The 21,276-nt window shown below is 33.9% G+C and overlaps 1 protein-coding gene across 1 annotated transcript; it reads right to left on the bottom strand.

Annotated features, from left to right (window-relative positions):
• Positions 1-989: 989 nt before the first annotated feature.
• Positions 990-20,331, bottom strand: LOC120124562 (ubiquitin recognition factor in ER-associated degradation protein 1-like). The gene is made up of 9 exons (XM_039143207.1): positions 20,137-20,331; positions 2,519-2,554; positions 2,383-2,407; positions 2,257-2,289; positions 2,045-2,166; positions 1,811-1,941; positions 1,496-1,713; positions 1,167-1,378; positions 990-1,073 (listed from the first exon to the last, which is right to left on the bottom strand). Exons 1-9 carry the CDS (start codon positions 20,329-20,331, stop codon positions 990-992), a joined length of 1,056 nt encoding a protein of 351 aa, XP_038999138.1.
• Between the last annotated feature and the right edge of the window lie 945 nt (positions 20,332-21,276).

The following is a 21,276-nucleotide window of genomic DNA, read 5'->3' on the forward strand; positions in this document are numbered from 1 at the left end:
TTGTTAAACGAGCCAAGTCGAACTCGAGTATTGTTGAGCTCGACTCGAACTTGAAAACTTTAAAAGTAAGCTCAACTCAACTCAAACTCACAAGCTAAAAAATTATCAAGTTCAACTCAAACTCGAAATATAATATTGAAACTTGAACTCAAAAAGGCTTGAACTCAAAAAAAAATTAGAAGCTCGATTGAAGCCTAAAATTCGAGCTTGATTGAAGTGAAAGAATAGTTCACTCAATGCTCATCAAAAGGCTCCATGATTTTGAATGTCAAATTACCTCTATTATTTATAGAAGTTAGTTGTGATGCGCTTCTAAGTTTCTTAGCAATGTGAGATTGTTTTGTTCTCATATTTTTTCTCTTTAGACTTTTGGGATGCTCTTATATGTTTTTTAGCCATGTAGGATTGTTTTTTTAAAAAAAATTAAACCAAACAATATCATTTTGTTATGATTTTTTTAACCCCAAATTTATTTTTTAATTATAGTTATATAATTATATTTATTATTTAATATGTTTTACCTTAAATATTATGTTGTAGTTAATTTGAATCATTTTGTTTCAGTTGATTTTATGGTTTTTAACTTATATATGTTATGACTTGCTTTGAATATGACTTGTGATATAAAAAATTATTTTTTATTAAATATTTTTTGTTATTTTTATTTAATTTTTTAAATAAGTATGACGTTGTCCGGTTCTTCTGACCGGTCGGACCGGTTCGACCGATTGAACCAGTGAACCGGTAGTATGACCGGTTCGCTAACCGGTCCGGTTCTAAAAACCATGTGCTCAACTCACGATCGACTCGCTCGATAAACATCCCTTGTTACGAACATCATGAAAAGATCCTTTCAAATATCTTTTATTTAAGTATGCTTTTAAGAATACATAGATGTAAGTTCAGGATATATATATATATATATATATATATATATATATATATATATATATCAAGGTAATTGTTTTTTAATTAAAATCTCCAAGTCATCATATCAGTGAATACTTTCTCCCGGTGAAGGCTTGAGTTGGCTCTTTCCTTTTGCTGCGGTCTTGACTGTTCCTCATGGCAACCTACAGAAAGAGTTCCGAAGATACTTTAAAAATACGTACAATTTGAATGAGATATGTAACTTCCTACTATTAAACTAGTACATCATAAGACACCTTTTCTGTTTCATTTTGGGGCCAATTTCCATTCGAACCGAATACGAGCTTCCAAGCACGTTGACTTGAAGTAGAGCTTGATGATTTGGAAGCAACAGTTTCACTACCAACATCGGAATGGTAATGTTTAAGCAACGGAGCAGCTGGTTTACCGTCCAATCGCCTTGCTGAACCACTGAAAGGGATGCGCTTTCTCGACGGCTCTTCTTCAACTGAAATATTCAGTGGTCATTTTTTGCATGCAATCATAAAAGTAGATTCAACAGTCAAATTTAACCATGCCATTGTTTTTTTTCTCCTAGAAACTAATAAACAAAGAGAATACTTGCCTTTAAGCTTCTTGTTTGATTGCAATGGAGGAGACGGCTTTTCAATTTCTTTATAATCAAGAGGAGCAAAGTCCACTTTGCAATCAGTTTCAATTATACTGACTACAGGGTAGGGTTTTGTTTCAACTATATTGATATAGTAATTCTTATTGTTGTAGGGGATCATGATCGTGTCGCCGACGGTTAAGCAAGAGTAGTTCCTCAGTGTAGTTTTCAAGCTGCAAACAAACATAGAAGAAAAGGAATTTAAGAAAACGAATGCGGATTGTAGAATTTCGATATTTTTTATAAGACATTGCCAAGATGATCGCTAACATTGCTTTGGGGTTGGACATATCCAAGAAGTCCGTAGTATGCGGTTGCAGCTTGACATAGGTTGCATTTGCTAAGCTAGCACTTTTCACCTGCACAATATCTCCCTCTTCAAGATGCATGTTCTGCATCATCTGAAAACAAAATTGCAGGAAAAAGGAAAGCAACACAAAGTCAAACAAAAAACCGTCTCGAAATCACGATGTCGAAAGCATTAAAGAAAAATTAAAACCATACCCAGTACGGTAAGTAGATCAAGCCCTCATCTGCAACAAATTCTAGAACCCCACAGTGAGAAACTCGGCCCGCGGAAGCATTAGTCAACTCGAACAACATCGGGTACTCGATGCCCATGTATGCTGGAAAGCAAGAGTGTTGTTGATATTAGGATTAAACTACGTTTTCACTCATTAACAGAGTTACAAAGAACGAAGTCCGAGTACACTTACTGAGACGATCAAGAGCAGAGGCAGGCATAAGAACTGCAAATAACAAGCAATCATGATATATAATCAATTTCCATGAAAACAAAACTTAGAAAAGGAGATCACAACGATGGTGAAAGATCAACAAACCTTTATCTCCTTTCTCTAGATGTGCCTGCAGAGATCTAAATGTATCAGAATCAAAGTGGAATGAAAACTTAGGGAACAAGAAAGGACCCTTTTTTCCCCCAAAAAGTATCCTTTGTTCAAAGATTAACCCTCTAACCTTATCAATGAAAGAGAGAGAGTAACATCGATAATGCTGTTTGTCGTAACCGTTTTTCGTCAGGGCACGAATTTTTTATTTGGCGGGAAAAGTTATGTGAATAAATGGTTTTTAAAATAATTTGGGAGTCGCCATCGGCCTTTTGGGTCAGGTAGGTCGAATACCTAAAAAAATTATCTTTTAAAAGAGTTTTTAAGAAAACATCAGTTAAAAGATAAACTGATCTGCGTTTTAACCAAAAATTCATTCTTTTTAGAAATAAAAAAGGATTCGTGGTCGGTTACGTTTAGGAAAGGATTAACAACCCTACAACGCCCAACATTGGTACTTTTTTAATTATAAATTGTCTCTATTATTAGAAATTTAAAAATTCAAAATATATTTAATTTATAATCCTATTTAAGTCAAATATTTTTAAGAAAATATATTAAACATAAATAAGATATTTACTTATTTAGAAATATAAGAAAAGGACTTCTAGGTGCCTTAAGACAGCTCTTTTCTTTGATATTAATAAATATTATAATAATTTAAATAAAATAAAATTATAATTTTTTATCATAATATTTAATTTTAAAATACCAGAATAGGACATCCAGTTGTATTAAGACTGCCCTTTTCTTTGATATTGAAAAATAAATATATATTAAAATATGATAAAAACATAATTTATGTAAAATCAAATTAAGATTTAATATAAATTATTATTTATTATATATATTTATATGACTATATAATAAAAATAATATTTAAATATAAACAAGTAAAATTAAAACATAAATAAACAATAATAAAAATAAAATTAGAACTATATATTTAAAAGCAGTAAAACTTTATAATAAATGAAAATATTTAAAATTAGTGACTAAATTATAATCTAATAAAATTAAATACCTAATTCGTAATTAATTATTTAAAATTACAGGGATTAAACATGCTATTTTTCCTTATTTATTAATTTGGTGACTAAAATAAAATTATATAAAATTCATATATCAAATTAAAAAAATGTACTCGGGATTAAAATATCAATTATTAAAATTAAAGGACTAAATATGATATTTATCCTAAATATATTATTTTAAAATAAAGGACTAAAATAAATAAAATTAAAATTAAAGAACCGAATTAAAATGATTATAAATTGATTTAGTGACTAAAATGTAAGGATTACAAATTAAGATGGTTGCGGAAAGGGTTTAACCTTTAGTTAATTACAGACAGATCCCTCCCCAAAACGGCGTCGTTTGGGGAGGGCTATTTAACCCCTTAACTGACTGGCCCGAAGGGCCAGCTCTCATTTCTTCCTTTCTCTTCTCTCTCAAACAGAGAGAGAGAGCCAGAGTTTGCTCTGGCTTCTCTCTAAAATGAGAGAAAGCCGTCCCGGTCAGCCACCACTGCCGGGCTCCGACCATCGCTACCGGCCACCGTTAATGGTGGCCGGAAATTACAAAAATACACCAAAATATAGATCGGGACGATCTAAAACCGTTTCCGGTGTTCTTTTTCCTTAAAAAGCTCCCAATCGGAGCAAATCTACGAAAGTACCTTCGGGTTTTGGTTGTTTTCGGCAACGTTTGGTATCTCGAGGGTAAGTTCTTCTCTTCTCTGTTTTTATTTTTGATTGTTGATGCTTGATGTGTTCTCGTTGCTTTTCTTACGTAGTTGTTTGGGATCGTTGGTGTAGTTCTTGCTTTTGTTTTTCTCCTCCCTCCTCCTTTGTGGCTGTGTTTTTTTCTCGCAGGTGTAGTGGTGGCTTTATAGCCTTGATGAGACTGTCGTCGGACCGGTCCCGAGAGGGAAGCTTTGGTGAGTCACCGAACTATGTGGTGACTCACCCCATAGCTGCGACGTGGACGGTCAGAGTCGTGGCAGCAGAGCTTCTGGAATGTTCGTCGGAGGCGTCATGGCAGTACTGAAGCGTCGGCAACGGCGGGATGAGACACCTGGAAGAGGTGGCGCCACGTGGTCCCTAGGGTTATGATACCCTAGGGTTTCAAGCTGGAAGCATTTGGAGACCGTTGGATCAAGGCCAGATCCAACGGTGGTGAGCTAAGGCGGCTGGGAGAAGATTCTGAAAACCCTAGAAGGGTTTTGGGTCATGTTTGGGCCTGGATGTAACCGGGTTGTAAATGGGCTTTGTAATATTTAATAAATAATATATAATAATAATAATAATAATAATAATAATTTTAATTTTAATAATAATAATAAACTTAAATGAAAATTTTGATGTCTACAGCTGCCCCTCTTTGCTTATCCTTATGTTAACAAGAATAGAGCAAAGACGAAAAAGACAATAATTTTTTCATTTGGCTTCTTTTGAGAGGATGGAAATGTTTGAAAACATCATGCACTGAAGGGCTTACAGATGACCCGAAGGTTTTGAAAACATCATGCACTGAAGGACTTACAGATGACCCGAAGGTTTTTGAAAACATCATGCACTGAAGGACTTACAGATGACCCTAAGGCTTTGAAAACATCAAAAAGCTCCCGAAGGCTTTTTGGAAACATCATGCACTGTAGGACTTACAGATGACCCTAAGGCTTTGAAAACATCAAAAAGCTCTTGAAGGCTTTTTGAAAACATCTTGCACTGCAGGGCTTACAGATGACCCGAAGGTTTTGAAAATATCAAAAAGCTCCCGAAGGCTTTTTGAAAACATCATGCACTGAAGGGCTTACAGATGACCCGAAGGCTTTGAAAACATCAAAAAGCTCCTGAAGGCTTTTTGAAAACATCATGCACTGAAGGGATCACAGATGACCCGAAGGCTTTGAAAACATCAAAAAGTTCCCGAAGGCTTTTTGAAAACATCATGCACTGAAGGGCTTACAGATGACCCGAAGGCTTTGAAAACATCATGCACTGAAGGGCTTACAGATAACCCGAAGGCTTTGAAAACGTCAAAAAGCTCCCGAAGGCTTTTTGAAAACATCATGCACTGAAGGGCTTACAGATGTGAGAAATAGTTTACTAAGTAAGAAACTATGAAAATCGTTTTCTTACTTTTCAACAATTTCATTTTTAGAAAAGATTGAATGAGAAACTATAGAAATCGTTTTCTCATTATTATTTTTTTTTGAAACAACATGTTGATTGGGTAACATGCCCCAATCTCAAGATAATGCTCATTTTTGTGGATTACATCCATCTATTCTTCAGATGTTTGCGTGATTCCTGTATTTGTGGTTTTGAATACCTTCTTCTTGTAAGGTATTTCTTACCATGAATCTTCTTGTTCTTCTGAAGATCTGTAAAACTTCATGTTTGAATGCACTCAGATGTATCAATGTAATGCATTGTCTATTGTGCAAATGATGTTCTTATGAATGCATGAATGTTGATGCAATCTTCATTTGACTTCAAAGTGGTGAACTTGGTCTTCATTCACTTCATCATTTATTGCCAGGGTTACCTCTAGATATAAGTGTAGAAACTTATGATATCAAGCTTGCATTTCTGCAGAATCATCTGATCAACTTGTATCTTGGCGTCTTCTTTGTTTCATGAAAGTTTCAGAAGAAATGTTTCATTTGTGGAACTCTTGCTGTAGTCAAAATTATGACCCTGATGCCCCAATTTGTCTTGCATAAAACCAACTTTATTTGCTTGGACTTGTGTATAAATCCCATAAAGCTTTCATCTTTAAAAAGAGAATCTATCATCTTTGAAGAGTGTAGATGTAGATATGCCTGACTCAGCAGGGATTAATTAGGAGAGTAGAGTCTGTTCTAATTTGACTCTTTGAAACACATTACAAGGAAGATTTATCCCAATTTCTTTCATGTATCCATATATAATCAGATCTTGAATAAGGCAACTTGGACCGTATCATGTCGAGATGTTTAACAACAACCTGTCGTTCAACCTAATTTCTTGTTGTTAAAATTTCAGCTCTCCTTCTGCGGAAAGAAATCTTCATCATATCTCAACTTATAATCTTGAAGTTGAAGAAGACAAACTTCATCTTGGATCAAAAATGGAAACCATATGATCACAACATTGGTTCAACATCAGAATAACTAGTTCGTAAAACATTTTGACAATACATTCTTCATCTCATGTGGTTTCAGCTCAAATGTTCGTAAAGCATTTGACAACACGTTCATCATTGTTTATGGCTTATGCCAAGATTTCTCAATCATTGAATCTCTTTGCATGGTGTTCAAAGTTTTTGTATGATGCCACAAGACCATTTGAGAACAAAACTCAATGGGGATTCAAGTGTGATGTTGGTATGACCAAAAAATTGGTTAAATTCACAAGATATGCTGGTGTCGAATTGAATAGAAGACACTAATTACTCTTGATATCATCTCGGGCAAGGGCAAATGTAATACTGATCACGTTTTCTTCTGTAATGAGCATTGTAGAAAGTAGAAACACTTCAGCTATAGGATCCATGTACAGAAAGATATCCGTATAATTCTTGCTTATTGGGATGAAACGCAAATGATAAAACCCAAAATAGATGAAAACTCAATTCATCTTGGCTAGCAATGATGATCCCAATAACAACGGGAATAACAGTAATATAAGTGAGAATCGAGTCTCCCTTTTCAATATCATCAAGTAAGCAAAAACTGATGTGAAAAATAGCTTCATAATCTCAACTTTATGGTTGAAACTAACTGCCAGGAATCTCAAAGAAATATTTCCAATCATCACCGACACACAGAATGCAAAATTCAAAGCTGAGATCTTGAGGAATTGAACCCTAGATCGAGTAGTCTACCTGGGGGCCATCTTTATTCATGCAACCGTGATGTAGCTTAACAAAGAACATGATATCATGTGAAACACGGTTAAGAAGATTGGGTATTTGAAAACATTCTTGCTGAGTAGATATTTGTTCAACAACATGATCATAATGTAACTGCCTGATGAACGAAACAATTATGTATAGTCAACTTGACTGTTATTGTTTCACCATTTTCATTCTTCATATTTTTCTGTCTCATTGGAAATATTTGCTCAAATCAATGATTTTTAACACATGATGATGTGGGCCTTCAGCATGCCCCAACATTAGCTAATACAAGTGTTCAAAATGCATCAACAATCCTGATTCTGATTGAAAGGGGCTTTCAGCATACCCCAGCATTTTGCTGATATAAATATTCAGAATACTTCAATATTCCTGATTCTGATTGAAAGGGGTTTTCATCATGCCACAACCTTCGCTTCTTGTTAATTTGAGCCTTCAAAATGCCCCACATGGATCTGTCTGAAAGAACCTTTAAAATGCCCCAACATTTGCTGATACATATGTTAAAAGTGTGCTCAACATTATTTATTATTGAGATGAGCCTCCAAGAATGCCCAAATGTTCATATTGTTGTGAGCCTTCAAAATGCCCCAATATTCTTCTATTTCTGATTGAAATGGGCCCTCAAGATGTCTCTCTAGATCTGTCTAAATTGGGCTTTCAAGATGCCTCAATTTTCTATTTCTGGTTTACTCTCGACGTCTGTTTGACTTGAATATCATGATCCCTACAAGGTTCAATTTTGACAATGCACTGTGGAGGATACTTGTGGCTTTATTCATGCTCCAAATCTGTTTATTTTGAATACTCTCATTCTGGTGTCATTAAACAGCAGTGTTGTCAAGTAACTGGAGAAATTTTCTTCATGTTGTCACAAACTTAAGAAGTATTCAATCATTCTGACAGAAACGTCTGAGATATGTGTCTTCTGAATGAGGTGACCATTTTCTGTATCTGGAGGGATTTAGTCAGACAGAGCAGTGAAAATAGCTTGGTAATCCGTTCCAGGCTGACACAGTGGCTTATCATCTTTCAGTGAAAGCCATCTCTGAAATATAAATTTATGTGGGAGAGAAACCAATTTATGCAAACAGTAATCTGATGCAATAGCAAGACTACATATACAATGGTACAGGCTCTTGAAAAATCCACACCCATGCAACATGTTGATTCTGATAACAACTCATCTGATTATGAAGCGATCTTTCAAGCTGATTTCACAGATATTGATAGTTCTTTCTGATACCGAGGAAATCCTGAATTCTGATTCTGATGAGGAGAATAAACTGTTATACTTGACGAAAATGGGGTACTCAGAAGTTGAGGCTTCAATAGCCATGGAGAGATGTGGTCCAGATTCATCAATTACAGAATTGACAGATTTTATATGTGCTGATCAAATGGCTAAGGCTACTGACGCACTTCCTATGGTAGAAGATAGGAATTCATTATACAATGACCCCAATTACAAGCAAAGGCGAAACTTGGGCTATGATTTTTGAAAAGGAAGAAGCAGAGGAAGCTTGAAAATAAGCTTCTTAATGAAGACGATCATGCAGTTCATCTTTCAATTCCAATGATTGGTTCTGGGGTTCCTACCGAACCAGATCATATAACTCAAAGAACACTTCCAGAAGATGCTATTGGATCTCCTTATTTTTACTATGAGCAAATTCATCTTTCAAATCTAATGATTGGTTTTGGGGTTCATACCAAACCAGATCAGATAACTCAAAGAACACTTCCAGAAGATGCTATTGGGGCTCCTTATTTTTAATACGAGAACATGGCACTTTCTCCAGTTAATGTTTGAACTGGAATATCACAGTACTTATTTGATGTAGAGCCAGAATTTGTAGATTCGAAGCATTTTCATGCTGCTACACTGAAAAGGGGCTATATTCATAATCTGCCAATTGAGAACAGATTTCTTCTTATCTTGTTTTCTCCATGTGCTGATGCTTTTCCATTGACAAAGAAATGATGGCCTTCCTGGGATCCAAGAACAAAGTTGAACTGTTTATAAACATGTACAGGAAGTGCCAAATTAACAGAAAGGATCTGTAAGGCTCTTGAAGCTTATGACAATGAGCCACCTTCGAGTGTCCAAAAGTATGTTCTTGATGAGTGCTGAAAATGGAATCTGGTATGGGTTGGAAGGAATAAAGTTACTCCACTTGAACCTGATGAGGTTGAAATGCATCTAGTTTTCCCTAAAAACCATACACAAGGAGGATGATCTGCTAGAGACATATTCCCCAGTGGTATCAATGTCCTGTCTCTTTTATCTAAAATCAGTGATGCAGAGGTTGCCTTCTACTGTCTTGGCATACCTTTGAAAACAGATGTGCAAGAACTGAATGATGATTGGTTGGAGCAATTGATGAGTAGATTTGTCGAATTCGACCTTGTTGTCGGTGGCATCCAGCGTAACAACCTTACTGGAAGAAATAAACATTATCAGGATGAATTATAAAATTTTTGTTGGTGTCTTTACTTGCAATGACTGCTACAACGACTGTCTCTTTTGCTACTCCAAGATATATCACACTCTTTTCGAATCATGGAACAGTTTAGCTGACAGTAAAACTGGTCATCTTTAACTTTTGGAATCATGTAACCAATTTTACCCTATATAAAAGGCCTATAAGGGTAGATTCTGTTCCAATGTCTTATTCTGTGCCATAAGTCCTCAAATTCGAATTCAGCAATCTTCTGAAGGACATAATGGATATAATCTTGTCAAGGAAATTGATCAGCATGGAAAAGGCAGCAATGTTGTATCAAGACTTGAGCCAGCATCATGGTATAACCAGAGTGCAGGTAGTGACTTGTTAATGGCTCTATGATGTAATCTTCTAGAGAACATGAATTGATGGTTGGGGAAAATAATCTGTCTGGTGATGCTTAATGTCATAGGAGAGTGTCACAAGTTCAATTCTTCAGACTTTCTGGCTTCTTGGACCAGTTTCCTTTAAAAATGTGAAGTGCTTCATTATTCTGGCCTCGTTCATTCTTTTTCTACAACAGAGGTAGAATAAGCAACAATTGCTTCAAGTACGTTCCTTATTTGAGACTGTCCTGTTTAAAAATGTTTTTTATCCTTTCTTTATCGAAGAATGAAATAATTTTTCAAAGTAATGCCCTTCACAGGTTCACAATAAAATCAAATCATAAGCACGAATTCAAAGAATATCAAAAGAATCAACAACTCTGTAATGTTTGAGAATTATAATTCTTTAACAAGTATCAAGATTTGGTTTGGTTTCAGGATGGCCTTCCTATTTTCTATGGTTACATCTATTTAAGATGTCACTCATCTCTCGCTCTTTGTGAACTTTGTCACATGTCTCACTTTGAGGACTTGATATTTTAACCGGATGTGTACAAAATGACGCAACTAGGATTGCCAATCACTAGACCTTCTAGAATCCTTCCATCTCAATTCTCTGGAATCTTTCATTTAGACTCATCTAATCAAAGTAGTGCAAAAATATCGGTCTAAAAATGAAATTTCTGAGTGATTGTGTGAAGTTGACTATAACATGTGTTTCACAACTCCCTTAGTCCATCTCTTAACACATTTTCCATTTTGGCTAGCTGAATTCAGCTTTATTGTATATAATAATCACCTTTATCAGTTTAATTGAAACTTATCCATAAAGCCAGGGCGATTAACCAATTGCTCTAGAGGGACAGTTTTATTGCATATAATAGTATAATAGACTAGCTGAATATTATCCATAAAGCCGGGGCTATTAACTAATTGCTTTAGAGGGACAACTCAAGTTTTATGGTATAATAATATAACATGGGTGTTCAAATCCAATTTCTTAAGCTTGTTAAGAAGAACCTGTTATAGTCTAGGTGTTTTGGTGGAATTCAGAAAATCTCTTTGTTAGAATTCAATTCTTAAGCAACTGACTTAAACTAGATTTACCTATTTGTGAAGATTACGTTCATCATTGAACGTCATCAATAGAAAAATACTCTAGTCGGTTTTGTAATGTAATACACCAATGATGCCCCATGTTGTACACTCCTATATATAAATACCAAGCCTTTTTGTAATTCCTTTCAATAGGAGTAGGCTATCTCATATTTGTAATAGGATAGTGTTTGGGTGTATTTCTTCTGAGGTAAGGTCAATGGTCCTTGTTTTTCTGGTTTTTAATCCTGATATTCTGTCAAAGATTATAACTCTAATCATGAAGAACTTTTTAATCTTGTTGATATTCAAAGAACTGCAAGATTGCAAAATTGACTCAATGCTCATAACCATAAAAGCAACACAAGTTTATTTTATTACACACAAGGCGGAGAAAGGAACAAAAAACATGTTCAAACAAGATGCTAAAAAATAGAAATATACTACAGTGGTAGATATCACTTCCACTTGTTTATTTAGCCTACCCCATCATTCCAATAATGTTGGGTGTGTAATTGGCCTAAGATTTTCCTCATTTGCCCCTATTTCTTGATTATCTTTGTGTCAACTTCTTTAGGTAAGCCTTCAAATACATAACTCTTTACTTTATTTTGAGCAGTCTCCATCATTATCTTTTTCTTCTCTGGTTGTTAATTGAGCTCATTTTTGGATTCAGAACAACTTTTACTAAGGATGACAGCCTTGTCCTGATTCTGAACACATATTGTGGCTGTAATTGGAGTAATATTCACCAGACTCTTTGTATCCAGACTCTTTTCACTAGTCTTTAGAAAATCTGATACAGGCGTTTGAGGTTTCTTCAAAGTTTCATCTTTCCCATTCATTCTTAAACATGTGGGCCAGTCTCTAATTACCTATCCTTTTACTTTTTTATCATTTATAATCAGAGGAGTATTGAAAGTTGAACGTTTTATCTTTGGCTCAAGTACTTTATTTTCTTCTTCCTCTGCAGCATATACTTCACTTGTTTTGATATTATCAACTCTACTTTGGGGTTTGATTCTCGATTGTTTAACCAAAATAGATTGATCATCCACTTCTATGATTCCCTGAACCAAAAGGTCTTGAACTCGTCATTTGAAGCGACCACAATTCTCAATGGAGTGTCCTCGGGCTCCAGCATAATAATCACAAGAGAGTTTCTCATTATACCAACTCGGGTATGGAAGCCACAAAGGCTTAGCTTGACATGGAGTAATAATCTGGGCTTTGAGTAACTCAAGATATAACTTGCTGCACGGAATTGAAGGAAACTTGGGTAGAATTTCCCTTGACATCATTGTCTCCTTACAATTGCTTACTTTGCTTTCTCGAAGACCATGTGAATGATGATCAAAATGTTTGCTTTGAATGTTTGACTCTTGAACATCATGAGACGGACAGTAATTCAAAAATTTCTCTTTCTTGACCAGTTTTGAGCTTTTTAGGATCTTAGGTTTCCCATCTTCAAAACATAGCAATCCTTCTGTTATAAGATCTTGGACCTTTAAATTCACAATCCTACAATTCTCCGTAGAGTGGCTAAACTCTCCAGAATGATAATTGCATGAATTCTTGACACCTTGCCAATCTGGACGCAAATAAGTATTAGGCCTTAGAGGAATTGGTGTTATGAGGTCATTTTCAAAAAGAAATGGTAATAAATCTGAATATGAGATTGGAATTGGAATGAGAGGTATCATTTTCTTTTTGCCTTTCTTAGCTTTCTTCAATGGCTTTTGAACCTCTTCTATGCTTCGCTTTAGCTTGATCTTTGTTGCCTTTTCTGGGAGATTTATTGGATTTCCACATCTCTTGACGAGTTCTTGGTCATTTGTTTCTATTGCATCAGCTACATCATTCATAATCCCATTCAAATCTTTCACAATAGGATCCTCTAAGGGTTTCTCTCCATGGATTACAATATTCAACAGGTCTATCAATTTGGTCAGTTGTTCCTTTGAATCATTCTGGAATTTTTTCACTTGATCAATCATCTTTTGTTGTATCTCGATAAATTGCTCTTGCAGTTTCTCGATTCTACCAACCATTGCTAAAATCTCATTCATGGATATTATCCTTCTTTAGGAAGACCAAGTTAACTCCACTTTGATTTCAAAATTCTGTCATGGAATTCTCCACAAATTATTCCAATTGTCATGATTAAATGCATGTAGAATAATTTGAAATAAAATGTAATTATGCAAATATGCAAATGCAAAAATGAAAATATAAATATAAACTTAAAAATGAAAAAATGCAAAATGCAAAATGCAAAATGCAAAATGCAAATTTAAATATGTGAATGTAACAATAAAAATGCAAATTGTGTAATACAAAAGTAAACATAAAAGTATAAATGAAAATGCAAAGATGCAAAATGAAAATGCATGTATGAAAAGGTGTTACTCAAGAGTGATCATCTTAGAACAGATTTCATTGAACACAAAAGTTTTCGTGCATCAAACAAAACTTTTACATGTAGGGGACAGCTTTCAGTACTATCTAAAACTTTACATATAGGGGATAACTTTCCTTCATAACTTCTCTAAAGCCAAGTTAGTTTCTATTCATGCTCAACAATTGAGTTATCAGTCTGCTTTAATTCTTTGTAAAGTCAGCTTGGTTTATCAGTTTATGGGCCATATTGCTTGTCTGGACTGTAGCTTCTTCCATGACATTCTAGTGTTTCTTCATCTTCTGTGTCACTTCTCGGAATTGCTCATTTTCCCTTGTAAGAGAACTTTTTTGTCCAAGAAGTTCTTGGATTAGATCTTCATATATGTTGCAGTTCTTTTTCAGTTTGGTAACCCCTGTTATCCACTCTTCTGGGGTATCTCCTATGCCAACATTTTGAAAAGCTTGACTGATCGTTTGGAAATCTTCATGCATGGTTTCCACTTCTGTGCTCAATTTCTTGTTTTGGTCATTCAAGTCCTTCAAATAACATGCTTGAGCTTCATAAAAACCTCCTCTACTCTGAATGCCCTGACTGATACTCTTACCATAGACTGCTTTTGGTATCAATCTGGTAGAATCTTTGTGGAGTACTTTTGGTATTAATATAACCGGTTCTCTATGTACAAAACTTCCCTCGATCCTCGTAGTTTCTTCAGGATGTCTTTCCTTGGCCGCATCATATTTTGTTTGATCATAAAACTTTTTGTCCATTTACGATTTCTTTCCAATATGATGAACAGTCTTTCCAGTAAACACCTTTTTGTTATGCCATGATTATGCAATGCAAACAAAAGAAATCAATATGAACAGATTAGAGCAATGTAACATGCATGAAAAAATAGAATAGTTAGTACCAACTAATGGAAAAAAATCTATCTATCAAGTTATAAATCTTAACCTCATGCTTTCTAGTTCCATGATTTATTTGGAAAATTTAACCTAACCGCATGATTTCTAGTTCGCATGCATTTATTCAGGAAAAAGAAAAGGAAATAAATTAAATTAAAAGCTAGAGCTTATTTCTCCTTTGTGTATACCTACTGACAAAATTTCGGCATGGTTTCAGATCGGGAGAGTTTCTAGGGTTTATTATATGCAGGTTTTCAGTTCTAGGAGTAAAGGTACTCGAACTGTCCTTGTTGATGCCCCTTTGGGCTGTCAAACCCTCAATCCTAGTCCATTACAGACTTAAGCAGATCGAGTTCAATTCGAGGGGACACATTTCTCTATGACTGACACGGAGAATAAATTCTCACGAAGACATAGAGCATATGAACCCCGAAAGTTACTTGCTAGGTCTGACACGGAGAATAAATTCTCACGAAGACGTCGCTTTCACTCCCACTTAAAAGGGACAAACTCAATTATAGAGCTTTATGTTATGCAATGCAAGTGTTGTGTGTGAGGAGAAATGTTCAAACCTCTAACAAATAAATAATAAAATTTAATATTTGAAAATAAAGCATTAAATAACATATAAATATTATGAAAATAATAAATATATATATAAAAATTTTGAAAAGAAAGAATTAAAAATTAAATATATGAATTTTTAATTTTCTAATTGATAGAGACAATTAATAATTGGTTTTAAAGTTTGACCAGTCCCCAGCGGAGTCGCCAAGCTGTCGTAACCATTTTTCGTCTGGGCACGAATTTTTTATTTGGCGGGAAAAGTGATGTGAATAAATGGTTTTTAAAATAATTTGGGAGTCGCCATCGGCCTTTTGGGTCAGGTAGGTCGAATACCTAAAAAAATTATCTTTTAAAAGAGTTTTTAAGAAAACATCAGTTAAAAGATAAACCTATCTGCGTTTTAACCAAAAATTCATTCTTTTTAGAAATAAAAATGGATTCGTGGTCGGTTACGTTTAGGGAAGGATTAGCACCCCTACAACGCCCAAAATTGGTACTTTTTAATTATAAATTGTCTCTATTATTAGAAATTTAAAAATTCAGCACAAGGTTCTTAACCTTGAGGTCGTGGGGATCGAGTCCCACGGAGGGCATTTCATAATTCAGAGGTCTCTTACTAAAGCTGCTCTCAACTTGGTGTTGGGGGTAGCCTACTATCTTACCTCCCCCTTACCCCATACATATGGGAAAAAGGGACAACCATTTTTTAAAATATATTTAATTTATAATCATATTTAATTCAAATATTTTTAAGAAAATATATTAAACATAAATAAGATATTTACTTATTTAGAAATATCAGAAAAAGACTTCTAGGTGCCTTAAGACAGCTCTTTTCTTTGATATTAATAAATATTATAATAATTTAAATAAAATAAAATTATAATTTTTTTATCATAATATTTAATTTTAAAATACCAGAATAGGACATCCAGTTGTATTAAGACTGCCCTTTTCTTTGATATTGAAAAATAAATATATATTAAAATATGATAAAAACATAATTTATGTAAAATCAAATTAAGATTTAATATAAATTATTATTTATTATATATATTTATATGACTATATAATAAAAATAATATTTAAATATAAACAAGTAAAATTAAAACATAAATAAACAATAATAAAAATAAATTTAGAACTATATATTTAAAAGCAGTAAAACTTTATAATAAATGAAAATATTTAAAATTAGTGACTAAATTATAATCTAATAAAATTAAATACCTAATTCGTAATTAATTATTTAAAATTATAGGGATTAAACATGCTATTTTTTCCTTATTTATTAATTTGGTGACTAAAATAAAATTATATAAAATTCATATATCAGATTAAAAAAATGTACTCGGGATTAAAATATCAATTATTAAAATTAAAGGACTAAATATGATATTTATCCTAAATATATTATTTTAAAATAAAGGACTAAAATAAATAAAATTAAAATTAAAGAACTAAATTAAAAGGATTATAAATTGATTTAGTGACTAAAATGTAAGGATTACAAATTAGGATGGCTGCGGAAAGGGTTTAACCTTTAGTTAATTACAGACAAATCCCTCCCCAAAATGGCGTCGTTTGGGGAGGGCTATTTAAGCCCTTAACCGACTGGCCCGAAGGGCTAGCTCTCATTTCTTCCTTTCTCTTCTCTCTCAAACAGAGAGAGAGAGCCAGAGTTTGCTCTGGCTTCTCTCTAAAATGAGAGAAAGCCGTCCTGGTCAGCCACCGCTGCCGGGCTCCGACCACCGCTGTCGGCCACCGTTAATGGTGGCCGGAAATTACAAAAATACACCAAAATATAGATCGGGACGATCTAAAACCGTTTTCGGTGTTCTTTTTCCTTAAAAAGCTCCCAATCGGAGCAAATCTACGAAAGTACCTTCGGGTTTTGGTTGTTTCCGGCAACGTTTGGTATCTCGAGGGTAAGTTCTTCTCTTCTCTGTTTTTATTTTCGATTGTTGATGCTTGATGTGTTCTCGTTGCTTTTCTTACGTAGTTGTCTGGGATCGTTGGTGTAGTTCTTGCTTTTGTTTTTCTCCTCCCTCCTCCTTTGTGGCTGTGTTTTTTTCTCGCAGGTGTAGTGGTGGCTTTATAGCCTTGATGAGACTGTCGTCGGACCGGTCCCGAGAGGGAAGCTTTGGTGAGTCACCGAACTATGTGGTGACTCACCCCATAGCTGCGACATGGACGGTCAGAGTCGTGGCAGCAGAGCTTCTGGAATGTTCGTAGGAGGCGTCGTGGCAGTACTGAAGCGTCGGCAACGGCGGGATGAGACACCTGGAAGAGGTGGCGCCGCGCGGTCCCTAGGGTTATGATACCCTAGGGTTTCAAGCTGGAAGCATTTGGAGACCGTTGGATCAAGGCCAGATCCAACGGTGGTGAGCTAAGGCGGCTGGGAGAAGATTCTGAAAACCCTAGAAGGGTTTTGGGTCATGTTTAGGCCTGGATGTAACCGGGTTGTAAATGGGCTTTGTAATATTTAATAAATAATATATAATTATAATTATAATAATAATAATAATAAACTTAAATGAAAAAATTGATGTCTACACTGTTCAAAAGTTGAATTGCCACGGTTCTGCAATGAAGAAAAAGCTTATGGGTCCGTCGGTTGTATTCAAACGCTCCATTAACATTAAAACCAGAAGGATGACTGAAAATCGTTAAACGTACCATGTTCACGATCACGGAGTTCGAATCCAAACAGTTCTCAACAGAGAATAACTAAAAAAAGCTAATAAAGTGGAAAAACAAGTCATTAAATCTAGGAGATAAGTGATACATAAAGAAAAAACGAAAAAGGGTTCCAAAAACTAGCTTTACAATCAAACCAAAACTACCTTTGTTTTTGCTTTGACAAGGAATTGCAAAATTTTGTGTTTCTCTTGATGACTACGGCACCTTATATAGTTTTCTCGAGAGAATGTAAGTCGGTTACCTTTTGTTTCCAACGATAATACCTTAATTAATTCTGGACAAAATTAATTATTAATTGAAAAAGTAAAATATTAATTTAATTTAAAATAAATATAAACAAATTTAATTGATATATATATATATTTTTAATTAATCACAGATATTCAATCTATTTACCTACTCAACTATATATATTCTTTAATTGACAACTATTAGTTTTATTTTTATTGATATTTGTTCTTTAATTATAACGATAATAAAAGATTATTTATGATAATATTGTTTTTAGAATATATTATTTTGAAATTAATTTTAAATCTTTAAAGATTTTAATTAAAATTTTAAATTATTATTTAAATATTTTTATTAAGTTAACCATTAATTAAAATATTAAATATTAATTTAAATATGATATAATAGATATTTAAGATTTGTAATTATTTTTTGATAAAAAAAACTTTACAAAAGTTTTGTAAATTAATTTTTAAACATTATACCGATAACTTGAATACATCATGTTAAAAAAATAACCATAATCTAAGTTTTCTCTTAATATTATTTTGTATCACCTTCCTTTTTCTCTTTTGATTTATATATAGTCAGCAGAGGTATTAATTTTAATATTATTTTTTGGCCCCTAGTGATAATTATTTTTCTTCTTATTATTCATAATATCTCTTTTTTCCTTGATTTTTTTAATTTTAAATAAAAATATGACTTTTTGCATATTTTTCTCTGCTTTTGTGGCACGCTTTTTCTCTGCTCTTGTGGCACGTTTCTTATGGCTTTTGGTAAGTTTTTCGCATACTTCCGCGATCGTGTTGATGCTTATACAAAGATCCTCACTATATTGTTTTCTGATTGATTTGTCGATGGTCACGTATTGTCAGATCTCCTCTTTGGTAAAAGGTTATTTGTTGATATAATCAAAATTTTGTAGTGAAACAGACTGCCAAATTATTTGGTTTGCTCACCACTATTTTATCATTTCATAAAGCGTCTCGTTCGACAGAGATAAGGAGTTTTATTAAAGTTATTGAGTAATTTTGATGTTGAACATCATCCTCAATAGAAGGTTTTGGTTTTTTTAGTATCTTTAAGTTTAATATTTTTATTTTATGTATGATTTTGTGTGATTATTGTCTTTAATTTTCTCTTTGATTACGTTGTAATGTTAGTTTCTTTTATTATTTTCATTAATGAAATTTAGTTCTTATTGTTAAAAAAAAGGAAATAATCTTATTTTTTATTTTAATAATATGATTTATGTTTTACAAGTCAGATTCATGTATTTTTAATAATATGTTAATTTTATTTGATTTTAATGATACGTCCGCACATGTTTGTAATTGACTTATATATTTTTAATATATTTTAAGTCAAACCGCAATCACTAAATTATATATATATATAGAAGTTAAAAAAAAAGATGGATTGAGTTTATAAAAAAATGGATTGAGGGTGGCAATTGAGGACGACAACCCTTACTCTTATATATTTTCTTTATATTTTTTATTCATAATTTATTTTTGTCCTAAAATTTTATATATTCATTCTATCTTTAAAATTTTATAAGTTGTATTCAAAAATTAAATTTTACATCCAAGTATGGATCAAGGAGACGAGTAGAGGAAGTCCCCTAAAAAATTTAAAATTATTATATATTTTAAATTTTTTATATATTTTTTATTAAAAATTTATTTCGTCCCTTCTTATAATTTTAATTCGCCCTTTTAAGTCCCATAACATAAAATCATGCATCTTGTTTACTGCATGCGTCCATTTTTATAAGTTTTGATATATCTTTCTATCCCATTGAATCATCGACTGACAGATTCATTGTGTAATGTTTTGGCATACATCAAGCTGCGATGAAGCATAAATCACGCTTTTGTTTCCCGACCATCACCGGAAAGCTGAAACTGAAGAATCATACAACCCAAAAATTTTCTGCAAATGACCACTTCCATGGATTAATATCTTGAACTAACGCAATACACTACAAAAAGATGGGATGCCCCACATGGATGATGATGGATCACCCAACTGACAGGGAAAACAAACTATTTGATTACACATCTCAATATGAAAGCCAGCAAGCATATATCTATTCAAACGATGCGTATGCGCGCATGAACTCGAGAATTATAGCTTCGCCCATAGTTTGAAGTAATCCTTTCAAAAGGAATATATTGGTCACGATCTCGGTTATTGCCGATATCCCAGTTGAGGATTCTATGTAGGTACCCAACACGAAGAACCATAAAGAATCCTTCCCTTCCATCCCTGCAACATCCAGTTGTTGTCTTCATCGATTACGAAATCTTTGTGGTACCAAACCTTCCACTTATTCCTAACTATATATTTCCTGGTCCAACGAAAGCGGCTTGAATCCTGCCCTTATCGTACGAATCTGCCATTGCTTATATGTTTCCGGCCTCTGAACCCTTGCCGAGCCCTCACATGCTATAACATTCATTGCCTCCCGCCCGTAAAACTCCCTCTCAAGCATCTACCTTGCAGGCTCTTCACTAGGTAATGTATTTTCGAATACATCAAATATAGCATAGATTTGAAAGAGAGCCTCCTTGAACCTTGTAACAAAGAAGGAAGCATTCACTACAGCAAAATTATTCTACAGCGGCGTTTTTAGCGGCGTTTTGGGAGTAAACACCACGAATTTTAAACATATTGCGGCGTTTACATTTTACATAGCAAATGCCAGAAAATGGTAACTTTTGCGGCGTTTTTCTTAAAAAGGCCGCTATAGAGTAGTACTTTAGCGGCGTTTGTATACAAACGCCGTAATAGGTTCATTTATAGTGGTGTTTTTTCAACAAACGCCGCAATAGAGTAGTACTTTAGTGGCGTTTTTGTACAAACGCCGCTATAGACTCGTACTTTAGTGGCGTTTTTATACAAACGTTGCTATACAATTGTACTTTAGTGGCATTTGTGTTTATAAACCCCGCTATACACTTGTACTTTAGTGGCGTTTATATACAAACGCCGCTATACACTGGTACTTTGGTGGCGTTTTTATATAAACACCGCTATATAATTGTACTTTAGTGGCGTTTATATACATACGCCACTATAGACTCGTACTTTAGTGGCGTTTGTATTTATAAACGCCGCAAATTTATAATTTTTAAGTGTGCGCCCTTTAACCTGTTTTTCATTTTCCCCCTTCACCCATTTTTTAATCCCGCCTTTTACCCAAACCCATCTGCTTCACTACCAAACCCATCTGCGTC

Source organism: Hibiscus syriacus, unplaced genomic scaffold (genome assembly GCF_006381635.1).
Source record: "Hibiscus syriacus cultivar Baekdansim isolate YM2019G1 unplaced genomic scaffold, ASM638163v2 tig00110419_pilon, whole genome shotgun sequence".
In the NCBI taxonomy this organism is placed as follows: Eukaryota; Viridiplantae; Streptophyta; class Magnoliopsida; order Malvales; family Malvaceae; genus Hibiscus; species Hibiscus syriacus.

Excerpts from the sequence above, each read along its gene's own strand:
- LOC120124562 (XM_039143207.1), bottom strand. The coding sequence starts at position 20,331 with ATGAAGACAACAACTGGATGTTGCAGGGATGGAAGGGAAGGATTCTTT. Across the intron at positions 1,714-1,810 it reads ATGTCCAACCCCAAAGCAAT|CTTGAAAACTACACTGAGGA; the intron begins GTTAGCGATCAT and ends GTTTGTTTGCAG. Across the intron at positions 1,379-1,495 it reads ATCAAACAAGAAGCTTAAAG|TTGAAGAAGAGCCGTCGAGA; the intron begins GCAAGTATTCTC and ends TGAATATTTCAG.